Source organism: Lynx rufus, unplaced genomic scaffold, assembly GCF_022079265.1.
Source record: "Lynx rufus isolate CCGP_SWC_20201006 ecotype Redwood Valley unplaced genomic scaffold, mLynRuf1.p SCAF_5, whole genome shotgun sequence".
In the NCBI taxonomy this organism is placed as follows: Eukaryota; Metazoa; Chordata; class Mammalia; order Carnivora; family Felidae; genus Lynx; species Lynx rufus.
This window is the reverse complement of record NW_025814867.1, coordinates 37,453,410-37,468,316: the sequence shown is the minus strand read 5'-3', so window position 1 is coordinate 37,468,316 and position 14,907 is coordinate 37,453,410. Positions and strand designations below refer to the sequence as shown.

The 14,907-nt window shown below is 40.7% G+C and overlaps 1 protein-coding gene across 1 annotated transcript in view; it reads left to right on the top strand.

Annotated features, from left to right (window-relative positions):
* Positions 1–14,907, top strand: part of GK5 (glycerol kinase 5) — a 74,861-nt gene that overhangs the window by 13,872 nt on the left and 46,082 nt on the right. The window contains exon 4 of the mRNA XM_047099417.1: positions 9,697–9,790. Coding sequence (XP_046955373.1) covers positions 9,697–9,790 — 94 coding nt within the window. The remainder of the gene's footprint in view (positions 1–9,696; positions 9,791–14,907) is intronic.

Genomic DNA, 14,907 nt, shown 5'->3' with positions numbered 1-14,907 from the left:
ATGCTATGAATTAATGATGTCTCATTCTTCTTGTGGTCTTATCCCTTTGTTCTTCAGCTGTGCTAACATTTAACACACCATGCTTCATCCTGAGAACCTTCGAATGTGTAACACATTTTGTCAGCAGTGTTCACTCTCCTCGTTTGTTCCTCCTCATCCTTCAGAGCTCAGTTCCGTTGTCATTTCTCAAAGAAGCCTTTCCTGACCTTTACACTAGGCAAGGTCTTCTGTTAAGGATACTCATGGCATTCTGTATTTCTCCTTCATAGGACTTCGTCCTGTAGTAAGTGAGTAATTGAGTATTTGGTTTCCCTGGTAGAAAATATATTCATGTTTGTTTGCTTGTTTGCTTGTTTATTTTGACAGAGAGAGAGAGAGAGAGAGAGAGAGAGAGAGAAATGGGAGTGGAGGAGGGGCAGAGAGAGAGGGAGACAGAATCAAAAGCAGGCTCCGGTCTGTCAATGTAAAGCCTGACTCAGGGCTCGAGCTCATGAAACATGAGATTATAACCTGAGCCGAAGTCAGATGCTTAACTGACTGAGCCACCCAGGCACCCCATGAGTAGATGCTTTCTAAGTAAAAAGAGCAAATCAAGGGCATAAACAGGAGGCACAAGAGTATGGAGTGTCTGAAGAATCAAAGGTACTTTGGAATTCAGAGGGTGAAATAGGGAAGGCACCATACCCAAGGGTTCTGACTTCTTCCTGACTCTGATCTTCTGACTACCCTCTTCGTAGTCTGTGCTCCAGCCACGCTAGCCTGCTCTCTGTTTCTTGAACATCCCCACTGGTTCCTACTTTTGTTAGGAGCAGCTTTGCACTTGTTGCTCCCTCTATCTGGAACGCTCTTACCTGAGATCTTACCTCTTTCTCATCATTCCGACCTCACCACGGAGATCATTCTCCCAGGAGACCTTCCCTGACCATTTTATTTGCCCATCACTTTACCATTTTATTTTCTTGATATCACTTATCATTATCCAAAATTCTTATTTACTTATTTGAATATTTATTTATTACATATCTCCCATAGGTGTAAGAAGTTCCATGAGTGTTGGGCTTTAAAAAAAAAATTTTTTTTTAATGTTTATTTATCTTAGAGAGAGACAGAGCACAAGCAGGGGAGGGGAGAGAGAGAGGAAGACACAGAATCCAAAGCAGGCTCCAGGCTCCGAGCTGTCAGCACAGAGCCTGACGCGGGGCTCAAACTTACGAGCTGTGAGATCATGACCTGAGCCGAAGTCGGACGCTCAACTGACAGAGCCACCCGGGCGCCCCCAGTGTTGGGATTTTTGTCTGCCCTATTCTCACTAGGTCCTTCACACTTAGAACAGTACCTTCACATAGTAGGCCTTCAAATGTTTGAGTGATTGAGTTGTACCTGGAGAGGAAGGCAAGGTCCCAGACCAGGAAAGGCCATTTGTTGTGGTAAGGAGTTTATCTTTTATAAGTAGTGGGAAATTATCAAAAGCTGTTAAGCAGAAGGGTAATATGACCAAATTTACATTTTAGAAAGAATATTCTTTAAAAATTTTTTCATGTTTATTTATTTATTTTTGAGAGAGACAGAGCACGAGCAGAGGAGGGGCAGACAAAAAGAGAGAGAGAGAGAGAGAGAGAGAGCATCCCAAGCAAGCTCCTCACTGTCAGCACAGAGCCCGATGAGAGGCTCAAACCCATAAAGCATGAGGTCATGACCTGAGCTGAAACCGAGTCAGATGCTTAACCGACTGAGCCACCCAGGTGCCCCTGGAAAGAATATTCTTGAATCAGGGTAGACAGTGGATTTGAGAGGAATGAGAGTAAGACGGGGAAGTGTCTTTGAAGACTATTGCTTATTCAAGTCTCTGCTCTCATACCTAAAAACACTCCCCACCCCCAGTTACTCTATTCTTTTACCATGCATTCTTTCATGGCATCATCCTTATATGAAATGATAGTTTTAATTACTCATTTGTTTCTCCCCTCCATTAAAATATAAACTCCAGGGATATAACAGAATCCCTGTGGACTTAGGATGATCTCCCCACTTCCCCCTAGTTTTTGGCTGAAGCAGCTAAAGGATACCATTAACCCAAGTGTGGCACGCTAGAGAAAGAGGGGCAGCAGGTTTGGGGTGGATGTGTTGCATTTGAGGTGGCATGCAGCAATTCTAGGAGATAAGCAGAAGGTAGCTATTTGTGAGGGCATGGAAATTTTGTGAGAAGCTGGCCCTAGAGTTGTAGATGGGTGAGTAGTCCTGTGCTGACAGCATTCATGAGTGTGGGTCAGATTTCTTTACAGACAACAGTTAGTTAAAAAGACAAGGGGACCAAGTATATAACCCTCAGCAGATACCAGCATTTAACTGGAAGTCAAAGGAAGAAATATTTGCAGAGGAAACCAGAGAACATATACTTAGAGAGGTAGGAGGAGAAACAGCACAGTGATATCATGGAAGCTTAGGAAAGTGACAGTTATTTTTTTTAATTTAAATGTTTGTTTATTTTTGAGAGAGAGCAAGTGCTACAGCAGGGGAGGGGCAGAGAGAGGGGGAGACAGGATCTGAAGCGGGTTCTGTGCTGACAGCAGAGAGCCCAATGTGGGGTTCAGATTTGAACCATGAGATCATGACCTGAGCCAAAGTTGGACGCTTAAGCAACTGAGCCACCCTGGCACTCCAGGAAAGTGACAGTTTTAGGTAGGATGAAGTGATGGTCCAGAATCAGTATTGCAGAATGGTCAAGTCAAATAGAAATGAGCCTGTAAATCTGGAAATAAGGAAGACAGTGGTTACCACAGTGAATATACTTTTCATGAATGATGAGAAATCTGAATTGTACTTTTATCACATTTGGTTGAGGTAATGAGAGGTTATGAGGAAACATTGAAGGCTTTGTTAGGTTGTATTCCATACATATGGATCGGTACCAGTTCACAAGGTTCTGACATTTAAAGCAGACACAGGAGGGTCACCTGGGTTGCTTAGTTGGTTAAATCTCTGACTCTGGATTTCAGCTCAGGTCATGATCTCACGGTTTTCTGGGTTCGAGCCCCGCATCTGACTCTGAGCTGGCAGTGCAGAGCCTGCTTGGGATTCTCTCTTTCCCCCTCCCCCACTTGTGCTATCTCTCTCTCTCTCTCTCAAAATAAATAAACTAAAAAAGAACTTAAAAATTTTTAAAAAAGAAAGAAAGCAGACACAGAAGAAAGCTGGAATGATCCCAGGTTAGGTATTGGGAAGATAGATGGTTAACTTGAAAGGTAAGGGGTAAAAAGGACCTCATGCAGAATAATGGAGTAGGAACCTGTGAAGATTGGTCAAAGCAACCATTGAGCTGGAAAGAGAGGTTGTAGTAAACTGCTTCAAAACTCTAGAACCTAATTAGGCCTTATAACAACTAGGGGAGTGCTGGATGAAAGTAGCGGCAACTACTCTCAGGTAAGAGGGTGTGTGCAAACTGGCCACTGTCTTTTACTCCTGAGTGCTTCTGTGGGTATGGGAAAAGCAGCTCCCATTACGGAGTGAGTGGCTGCTACTAGGACAAGCAGTAGGGACACTGTCCTACAAAAATTTGGATGTTTATGCTTTGGTTTATGCTTTGGTGGTGCCCCACGGGACTGGCACAGCTGCTTACCTAGGTTCCAGCCCTCTCAGCTGCAGTGGCTTTCTTAACCAGTGTCTGTTGGGAGATTTAATGGTTTTTTTCTGGAGCCAGACATTTAAGAAAATCTTTGTCAGCTCACTGACACAGAGAGAACAGAAGTCACAGAAACTTCAGTGACTACACACAACAAGGAATATACACTTTGCAATAATAGTTTGGAAAAGTCACACACTAACAACTCCAACCCTCAAGAAAGAAAAATCAGCAATCCCTGAGGAGGGGGTAAACCAGATTTCTAGAGTTATCACATTTATTTTCAAAGGAGTAAGTTTTACGCATCTCACTGACTGAAGGAATTAGTCACACCCTAAGGAATGTTTGATGAATTAATCTGTTAAAGACTAAAATTAAACATTAAGATATAAAATTACACATAATAGTATAATTTAAAACTGTACAATTCAGGATTCATGACATTTCCTTATAACCACTTTCAACTCCATAATTACTCTGTCTTTCCTGTAAATAGCACCTCTCAGTACTCAGTCTTACAAGTTATTAAAGCAAGGCACATTTTTATATATTAAACTAACAAAATAACAGTCTGGGTGAGATTATGGCAGAAGTGTTTCACTCATATATTGCTCTCATATTTTTAAATATATAATATTAAATTAAATTAAATTAATATTTAAATTAATAATTAATTTAATATAAATTAAATTAATATTTTCATATAAAATTAATGTCTCCAAATAGTTATCAAGTACAACCAATGCTCCAGATGCTCCCTGAAGCACCATCTGGTACAGGCACCCTAGCTGAGAAGACATTGGAAGTGGTATTATAATCAATATGCAATATTGACTATAACATCAACTGTTGCAGGTTTGGCCACATATGAGGAGTTGGAAAGTCTTCTTACCCTTGGACTCAGTAATCTCACACTTAGGAGTGAGGGAGATTTGGGGGAAATAACCCAACAGAAGCAACAACAGCTCATCAAAATTTGACCTCGGGAAATAGGGTCACTGCGAATGTAATTAGTTAAATTAGGATGAGACCATAATGCAGTAGGGTGGATTTCTAGTTCAGTGTGATTAATGTCCTCATACAAAGACAGCCACGTGAAGACGACACATGGAGAATTTCATGTGAAGGAGAAGGGTTGGAGTGATGCAGCAATGAGTCAAGAAATGCCAGAGATTGCTACAGACCGCCAGCACAAGGCAAGGAAGGACTCCATTGTAGATTTTAGAGGGAGTGTGGCCCTGGCAGCATTATGATTCTGGACGTCTAGCCTCCAAACTGAGACAATAAATTGCTTTTGTCTTAAGCTGTTACGGCAGCCTAAGGAATCAAATACAATGGTCAACTGATTTTTGACAACGACACCAACCAGGCAATGTGGAAAAAACATGTCTTCAACAAAGTTGAGAAAACTGGATTTTCATTTGCAAAAGTATGAATGTGGACCCTTACCACATACTATATATAAAAATTAACTCACAAAATGGATCAAAGACTCAATTTAAAGGATAAAACTTTGTAGTTTTAAAGAAAACATAGAGGAAGATTTTCATGACCATGAATCTAGCATCGACTTCTTTTTTTTTTTTTTTCAACGTTTATTTATTTTTGGGACAGAGAGAGACAGAGCATGAACGGGGGAAGGGCAGAGAGAGAGGGAGACACAGAATCGGAAACAGGCTCGAGGCTCTGAGCCATCAGCCCAGAGCCCGACGTGGGGCTCGAACTCACGGACCGCGAGATCGTGACCTGGCTGAAGTCGGGCGCTTAACCGACTGTGCCACCCAGGCGCCCCTAGCATCGACTTCTTAAATGGCACCAAAAGCACAGTTAATAAAACAAAAAAATAGGTAAATTGGACTTCATCAATATCAAAAACTTTTATGCATCAGAGAACACTGTTAAAATATTTTCATATTTTTGACAACTAATTTTTCTTTAATTTTCTTAACTGTTGGAAGTCTCTGAAGTATAAAAATTGCCCCAAATTTAATCATAAATAATAAAAAATAAAGCCATGTTGAAATTATTTTGACATAATGTACAATTTGCATTTTAAAAATATGTCTTTGGGGCACCTGGGTTAAGCATCTGACTTTTTTTTAACTTTATTTTTTATTTTTTAAAATTTACATCCAAATTAGTTAGTATATAGTGAAGCAATGATTTCAGTACATTCCTTAATGCCCCTTACCCATTTAGCCCATCCCCCCTCCCACAACCCCTCCAGCAACCCTCAGTTTGTTCTCCATATTTATGAGTCTCTTGTTTTGTCCCCCTCCCTGTTTTTATATTATTTTTGTTTCCCTTCCCTTATGGTCATCTGTTTTGTCTCTTAAAGTCCTCATATGAGTGAAGTCATATGATTTTTGTCTTTCTCTGACTAATTTCACTTAGCATAATACCCTCCAGTTCCATCCACGTAGTTGTAAATGGCAAGATTTCATTCTTTTTGATTGCCGAGTAATACTCCGTTGTGTGTGTGTGTGTGTGTGTGTGTGTGTGTGTGTGTGTGTGTGTGTATACATACACACCACATTTTCTTTATCCATTCATCCACCGACGGACATTTGGGCTCTTTCCATACTTTGGCTATTGTTGATAGTGCTGCTATAAACATGGGGGTGCATGTGTCCCTTTGAAACAGCACACCTGTATCCCTTGGATAAATGCCTAATAATGCAATTGCTGGGTCGTAGGGTAGTTCTATTTTTAGTTTTTTGAGAAACCTCCATACTGTTTTCCAGAGTGGCTGCACCAGCTTGCATTCCCACCAACAATGCAAAAGAGATTCTCTTTCTCTGCATCCTCACCAACATCTGTTGTTGCCTGAGTTGTTAATGTTAGCCATTCTGACAGGTGTGAGGTGGTATCTCATTGTGGTTTTGATTTGTATTTCCCTGATGATGAGTGATGTTGAGCATTTTCTCATGTGTCGGTTGGCCGTCTGGATGTTTTCTTTGGAGAAGTGTCTATTCATGTCTTTTGCCCCTTTCTTCACTGGATTATTTGTGTTTTGGGTGTTGAGTTTGATAAGTTCTTTATAGATTTTGGATACTAACCCTTTATCTGATATGTCACTTGTAAATATCTTCTCCCATTCTGTCAGTTGCCTTTTAGTTTTTCTGATTGTTTCCTTTGCTGTGCAGAAGCTTTTTATTTTGATGAGGTCCCAGTAGTTCATTTTTGCTTTTGTTTCCCTTGCCTCTGGAGACGTGTTGAGTAAGAAGTTGCTGCGGCCAAGATCAAAGAGGTTTTTGCCTGCTTTCTCCTCGAGGATTTTGATGGCTTCCTGTCTTACATTGAGGTCTTTCATCCACTTTGAGTTTATTTTTGTGTATGGCGTAAGAAAGTGGTCCAGGTTCATTCTTCGGCATGTCACTGTCCAGTTTTCCCGGCACCACTTGCTGAAGAGACTGTCTTTATTCCATTGGATATTGTTTCCTGCTTTGTCAAAGATTAGTTGGCCATACATTTGTGGGTCCATTTCTGGGTTCTCTATTCTATTCCATTGATCTGAGTGTCTGTTCTTGTGCCAGTACCATACTGTCTTGATGATTACAGCTTTGTAGTATAGCTTGAAGTCTGGGATTGTGAAGCATCTGACTCTTTTTTTTAATTTTTTTTAAATTTTTTTTTTAACATTTATTTATTTTTGAGACAGAGAGAGACAAAGCATGAATGGGGGAGGGACAGAGAGAGAGGGAGACACAGAATCGGAAGCAGGCTCCAGGCTCTGAGCCATCAGCCCAGAGCCCGACGCGGGGCTCGAACTCACGGACTGCGAGATCGTGACCTGAGCCGATGTCGGACACCCAACCGACTGAGCCACCCAGGCGCCCCGTCAAGCATCTGACTCTTGATCTCAGCTCAGGTCTTGATCTCAGGGTTGCGAGTCTGAGATAAAAAAATACATACGTATGTCTAGGACAATTTAGTCATTGATATCTTAAATGTGCAGTTAGATTTCTGGAAACTGACTACAGCCTGTAATGTGGAAGGTGTGCATCTTGGTGTGCATCTTGGTGTGTTTGCTTTGTAATTTCATCTAAGATAGAGGACTACAGTAGGAAAATCATGTCTCTGATTTGTGCTAATGATAATGGTGGCTGTTTGGATCACTGAAGGAAAAAGAAGTAACGTGTTCATGAATGTAGGTGAATGCTATGATTCTCATTAGTAGAAGTGAAAAATGAAAGGGAAGGACACTATTAAGAGAGTGAAAAGAAAACTCACAAAATGGTAGAAAATATTTTTTTGCAAATCATGTATTTGATAAAGAATTAATATTTAGAATATATAAAGAACTATTACAACTCAACAACAACAAAAAAAACCCAAATAAAGCAATTCATAAATGGACAAAGGACTTGAATAATATACAGATAGTCAATAAGCACATGAAAAGATGTACAATATCATTAGTCCTTGGGGAAACACGTATCAACTACAATGAGATACCACTTCACACCGATCAAGATGGCTATAATTAAAAAAATGGAAAACAACAAGTGTTGGTGAGGGTGTGGAAAAACTGGAACTCTTGTATACTGGTGGCAGGGATGTAAATGGTGCAGCACTGTGGGAAAAAGTTTGGCAGTTCTTCAAAAACTAGACTTACCAGATGACCCAGCAATTCTGTTCGTAGGTATATACCCAAAGGAAATGAAACAGGGACTCAAACAGGTACTTGCATAGCAGTGTTTTTTATAGCAGCATTATTCACAAAGGCAAGGGGGTAGAAACAACCCAAATGTTGGGAAATAATGGTGATGGTAATATTTAACATTGTGAAATGTACTTAATGCCACTGAACCGCACATTTAAACATGATTAAAGTGGCAAATTTATGTTCTATATATCTTACCACAATTTTTAAAAAGAGAGAGAATCACGGGGTAGAGAATATGCTAGATCATGGGATGCAGGAAAGGACGGAAGCCTGAGAGAGGTTGGTAGGAAGACAAGTGTCTGAGGGATTAATGGTTACAGTGAGTTTGAAGGGAAGGTATTTTTTTTCTTAAGTTTATTTATTTACTTTGAGAGAGACAGAAACAGTGGAAGTGGGGGAGGTAGAGAGAGAATCCCAAGCAGGCTCCGCACTGTCAGTGCAGAGCTGGGCGTGAACGCATGAAGCTGTGAGATCATGACCTGAGCTGAAACCAAGAGTTGGACATTTAACTGACTGAGCCACCTGGTGCCCCTGAAGGGAAGGTATGTAGAGAGTAAGATTGAGAGAACTGAAATAATAGCAAGATGTGTTGACTAATATATTGGAATGTTAAAATTTCGGGTGTAGAATGTTTCCAGGTAATAAAGTTGACGATGTGCCCATGGGTGTGGACTGCTTAAGAAGTGTGGGAAATGACAGTCTAGGGAATTGAGTGTGGCCAAACTCACACAGAGGGGCACCTGGAATAGGGTAGACAGCAAGCCTGAGTTGTATGTCAAAGATTAGTAGATGTCAGTGGTTGAATTTGCAGGAGCCAAAAAGGAAAATGACTTATTTCTATGATATTTCTTAGTTCTGTACTTTTATTGTAGTGTTGACCCAGAGTTTGTTGAATTTCTTCTTATTGGACAAATTTTGGTAAGCTTAGTAGGTTGCAGAGGATAAGCCAGTCCCAAAGGTGAGAGGTATAGAAATAGGGTCAGGCAATATTTCAGCTCTTCTGTGTAGCTACAGATGCATACAGATGTTTTATCCGATTGTGTGTTTCAAGTAAAATGAAGGGAGGAAGCATTGGCTTCTTGCTTTTTAAAGTGTATAAGCAAGTCTTTAAAGGCCTTCTTATTAGATGTGTTTTGTTTTAGACATGTGCACGTTGTACTGCTTCAAAAAGAATATCTTTTTTGATAGAATTTGATCTAGAATTTCATTTTATTTATCACATTATAATTGTTACAAAATGTGTTCAGTTTATAAAATGAAAAAATCATTCGGCAAGCCCCATCTAATTAAATTATACTTTGATATTCCAGTGTTGCCTCTAATTTTGTTTTCTCTTGTGCCAGATCTTTTATTTACTATAGTCTCTGATTTATATTGAGTCTCAAAATACTGTTTTTATCGTTCTTAGGAAAACAGGAAATCATTTTCACAACTTCATTAGTTGGCAAGACCTAAGAGCTATTGAGCTGGTAAAATCTTGGAATAATTCATTCCTAATGAAGGTAATCTTTTTCTTATCTTCTGTGATTTAGATATTACTGTTTTCCCTGTAAATGTCCCTTACCTGTATAATCTCCTACCTGTGCTGTTTTAGAACGTTGAGAAGAGAATACACATATGCACACTCCTCACATCAGGGAAACTTCATAATTGTCACCCAAAAGCATATGTGGTAGACTAAAGTACTTAACAACTACACTTCAAGAAGCCCTGAGAAGGTTTAGGATGGACCCCAGGGTCTCATGTGAGTGAGAATTCATGTTACCATTCTTGGAGAAGTGGACAAAATGCAGACCATGTCCAGAAAAAATAGAGAAATGTGCAAATTTCATAATCTTTTGTTAAAAGTGGAGAATGGATATCAAGACGCATAACTGGCTGACAGCCACAAGCTCTTCATCTGATGCCTACCACATCATGGTAGCAAATGACAATGGTTATGACTATGACAGTGACAATAGTGGTAGTGGCAGCGTAACTGTGGGGTTACTGAGTCAGAGGGTAAGACAGTTTTCCAAATGTGGCCAGACCTGCAATATGTGATGTTATAATTAATATTACATGCTGCAATTTTACATATTCTAATGCCACACAGCTAAATGCCTTTTCAACTCAGGTGCCTCTACAGAATGGTGCTTCAGAGAGTATCTGGAGCATTGATTTGACTCAATAACTATTTGGAGACACTAATTTTATATGGAAACAAACATGAATATATTATAAAATATGACAGCAATGCATGAGTGAAAGAAACACTTTTGCCATAATGTCACCCACATTGGTTTTTCTTTTGTTAGTTTAATATATGAGGATGTACCTTGCTTTAATAACTTTTAAGGCTGAGTACTGAGAGATGCTGTGTACAGGAAAGAGTGATTAAGGAATTGAAAATGATTATAAGAAAATGTCATGAACTTTGAATGGTATAATTTAAAACTATACAATTTATAGGGATGCCTGGGTGGCTCAGTCAGTTAAGCGTCCGACTCTTGATTTCAGCTCAGGTCATGATCTCACAGTTTGTGAGTTCGAGCCCCACATGGGGCTCCATGCTGATAGTGCAGAGCCTGCTTGGGATTCTCTTTCTCCTTCTCTCTCTGCCCCTCCCTCATTCACTCTCCGTCTCTCTCAAAAATAAACAAACATTAAAAAATAATGATAAAAACAAAACTGATTTCATACACAAAACTCTGCATTTAAAGCACTTCATCTACTTGATATTGAACATGCACATGATGTAAGTTTGGTTTCTCTTAGGAAAAAATGTGCACAGATTCTTACAGTTTAGCACACATGATTCCAGGGCCTGCCCTGCCAGTGGAGGAACCCCACCCTGCACCCATCCTATCCCAGATCCTTATGGTTTACTGATTGAGGCTCCTGGAAATGTTTAGGGTGTATGTGCCAGAAATGGCACCAAAGTTGTCAGTTTAGCCAAGGCTAGCTCCAAGCAACATGATGAAGTAATTAAAGTGTGTTGGCAGGGGCGCCTGGGTGGCTCAGTCGGTTGAGCGTCCGACTTCAGCTCAGGTCAAGATCTCGCGGTTCGTGAGTTCGAGCCCCGCGTCAGGCTCTGGGCTGATGGCTCAGAGCCTGGAGCCTGCTTCTGATTCTGTGTCTCCCTCTCTCTCTGCCCCTCCCGCATTCATGCTCTGTCTCTCTCTGTCTCAAAAATAAATAAACATTAAAAAAAAAAATTTAAAGTGTGTTGGCAATCTCCTGGCACCATTGTTTTCCTCCAGTCTTTCCAGCAGCCATGCTTCCTCTCACTGTTGTTCTGATTCTTGCTTAATGGTTGCTAAGGTGTCTCTTTGCTTTTAGCACTAAATCTTAACTCCCTACCATGGATCAGCTCTGTCTACAACTCTGACCATTTCCCAGACCCCTTCCTCCCTGAAGCTGCTAAGGATCTGGCTCCAGCTTTGCCAGCCTGCTTTTGTTCTTGTAGCACCCAAGCAGCCTCTCACCTTAAGACCTTCAGACCTGCAAGGGGCTCTCCTGCCATCATGACTGGATTCTTCTCGTCCTTCCGGGCCCAGCTCACCTGCCACCTCCTCTGTGTGAGGCCTTTCCTGCCATCTTATTTATATAGAGTAGCATGTCCCCTTCCCCCAGTCCAGTCTGTATCAAACCGCCCTTTCTTTCTTTCACAGCACTTATCATATTTCACAGATTTTGAGACGTATAATTTTTTCAACTGAAATTTTAATTGAGATAATTATAGATTCACATGCAGTTGTAAAAAATAATACAGGGATCCCTTATAGGCTTTGCAGGTTCTCTCAATGGTAACTGTTTACAAAACTGGAGTATAGCATCACAACCAGGATACTGACATTGATACAATCTGTAGATCGTATTCAGATTTCCCTATTTTACTTGTACTCTTTTCTGTTTGTATGTGGGCGTGTTCTGACTTCTGTACAGTTCTTTTATATGTTTGTATGACCACCACCACAGTCGGGACGCTGAACTGTACCATCATTACAAAGGTCCCTCATGTTGCTCTTTTATTATTTTTAAAAAATTTTTTATTAAAAAAATTTTTTTAATGTTTATTTATTTTTTGAGATACAGAGCATGAGCATGAGCATGAACAGGGGAGGGGCAGAGAGAGAGGGAGTCACAGAATCTGAAGCAGACTCCAGGCTCTGAGCTGTCAGCACAGAGCCAGACATGGGGCTTGAACTCACAGACCATGAGATCATGACCTGAGGTGAAGTTGGACACTTAACCGACTGAGCCACCCAGGGGCCCCTTATGTTGCTCTTTTATAACCACAGCCATCTCTGTCCTGTGCACCTCTCCAGCCTCTTCCCATCCATCACTCCTCACAACTAGTAATCTGTCCTTCATTAAAAATATTTTCTGACTTCAAAAATATTATATACCTAGAATGATGCAGTATAAAACCTTTGGGATTTGCTTTTTTCACTTAGTGTAATTCCCTGGAGAATCCAAGTTGTACCTGAATCAATAGGTTGTTTCTTTTTATTGCTGTGTTGGATTCAGGGCTACAGATGCACTACCTGTTTTTTAAGGACATCTGTGAAATCCCAGTTTTTGGCTATTACAAATAGGGCTGTTTTGAACATTTGTGTTTTTTTTATTTTTTATTTTTTAAATTTTTTTAAATGTTTGTTTATTTTTGAGACAGAGAGAGACAGAGCATGAATGGGGGAGGGTCAGAGAAGGAGGGAGATCCAGAATCCAAAGCAGGCTCCAGGCTCTGAGCTGTCAGCACAGAGCCTGACACGGGGCTCGAACCCACAAATCATGAGATCATGACCTGAGCCGAAGTCAGACACTTAACCGACTGAGCCACCCAGGCACCCCTGTTTTGAACATTTGTGTACAGACATTTATGTGAACGTAAGTGTTCATTTCTCTAGGATAATACCCCAAAGGTACAATTAATTGCTAGGTCAAATGGTAATTGCATATTTTGTTTTATATGAAACTGTCAGAAAACTTTTTCCAGGGTGGCTGCATCATTTACCTTCCCCCCAGCAATGTGTGAATTATAAGACATACTTTTTTTTCTAACTTTAAAGGGGTGATTTTAAGCAGGATATATTTTTGTAAGATTTTATTTTTAATTAATCTCCACACCCAACATGGGGCTTGAACTCACAACCCCTAGGCCAGGAGTCACACATTCCACCAACTGAGCCAGCCAGGCGCCCCAAGCAGGATGTATTCGTAACCATCAATTTTTTTTTTTTTCAACGTTTATTTATTTTTGGGACAGAGAGAGACAGAGCATGAACGGGGGAGGGGCAGAGAGAGAGGGAGACACAGAATCGGAAGCAGGCTCCAGGCTCTGAGCCATCAGCCCAGAGCCTGACGCGGGGCTCGAACTCACGGACCGCGAGATCTTGACCTGGCTAAAGTCGGACACTTAACCGACTGCGCCACCCAGGCGCCCCGTAACCATCAATTTTTAAAATCATTTTAACCATCAATTATATCTTAGCATTTCATTGTAATTTAACTAACAGGATTCTTTGTTGTTTTTTTGGTGGTACCTTCAATATTGGTTTATTTTACGGTGTCTTAGATTATCTCATGTATTGATTTGATTACTTGTCTTTTTCTTCCCATTAGAATGTAAATTTCAAGAAGGCAGGGACTCTGCCTATATTGTTCACTTTAGTTTCTCAAGGACTAGCACAGTCCCTTGGTACATAGAAGGTACTCAATAAATATTTGTTAAATGTAAGAACAAAATGCTAATTGTTCGTATGTTATATAAAAGTACAGGTGTTAGGGGTGCCTGGGTGACTCAGTTAAGTGTCTGGCTCTTGATTTCGGCTCAGGTCATGATCTCACAGTTCATGGGGTTGAGCCCCACTTTGGGCTCTGTGCCCACATCACGGAGCCTGCTTGGGATTGTCTCTCTCCCTCTCTCTCTACCCCTCCCCCACCTGTGTGCGCTCTCTCTTTCTCAAAATAAATAGTAAACTTAAAAAAAAAAGTACAGGTGTTAGAACTCTTAATACTTTTTGTGTGCTCCCCCACCCCAGGTATCTGCATTTTAATAGAAGATACCTTTTAATAGAAGGATATGAAATCAATTTTTTAAATAGAGGAAAGTATAGTGTTCTTAGGGAAGAAAAACCTCTTTCAGTTTGAGGCATTCGTTAACATATAACACATCAGAGGGAGGATTATGGGTCGTCCCTTTAAATACTTTAAGGACGTCTTGTCTTTTTTTAAATTAAAAAAAAAATTTTTTTTAGTGTTTATTTTTGAGAGAGAGAGAGACAGAGCATGAGTAGGGGAGGAGCAGAGAGAGAGGGAGACACAGAATCTGAAGCTGGCTCCAGGCTCCGAGCTGCCAGCACAGAGCCCGATGCTGGGCTTGAACTCACGAACCATGAGGTCATGACCTGAACCGAGGTCGGACACTCAACCCACTGAGCCACCCAGGCATCCCAAGGACATCTTATCTTTTTTTTTTTAAACATTTATTTATTTTTGAGACAGAGAGAGCATGAACAGGGGAGGTCAGAGAAAGAGGGAGACACAGAATCTGAAACAGGCTCCAGGCTCTGAGCTGTCAGCACAGAGCCTGACGCGGGGCTTGAACCCACGGACCGTGAGATCATGACCTGAG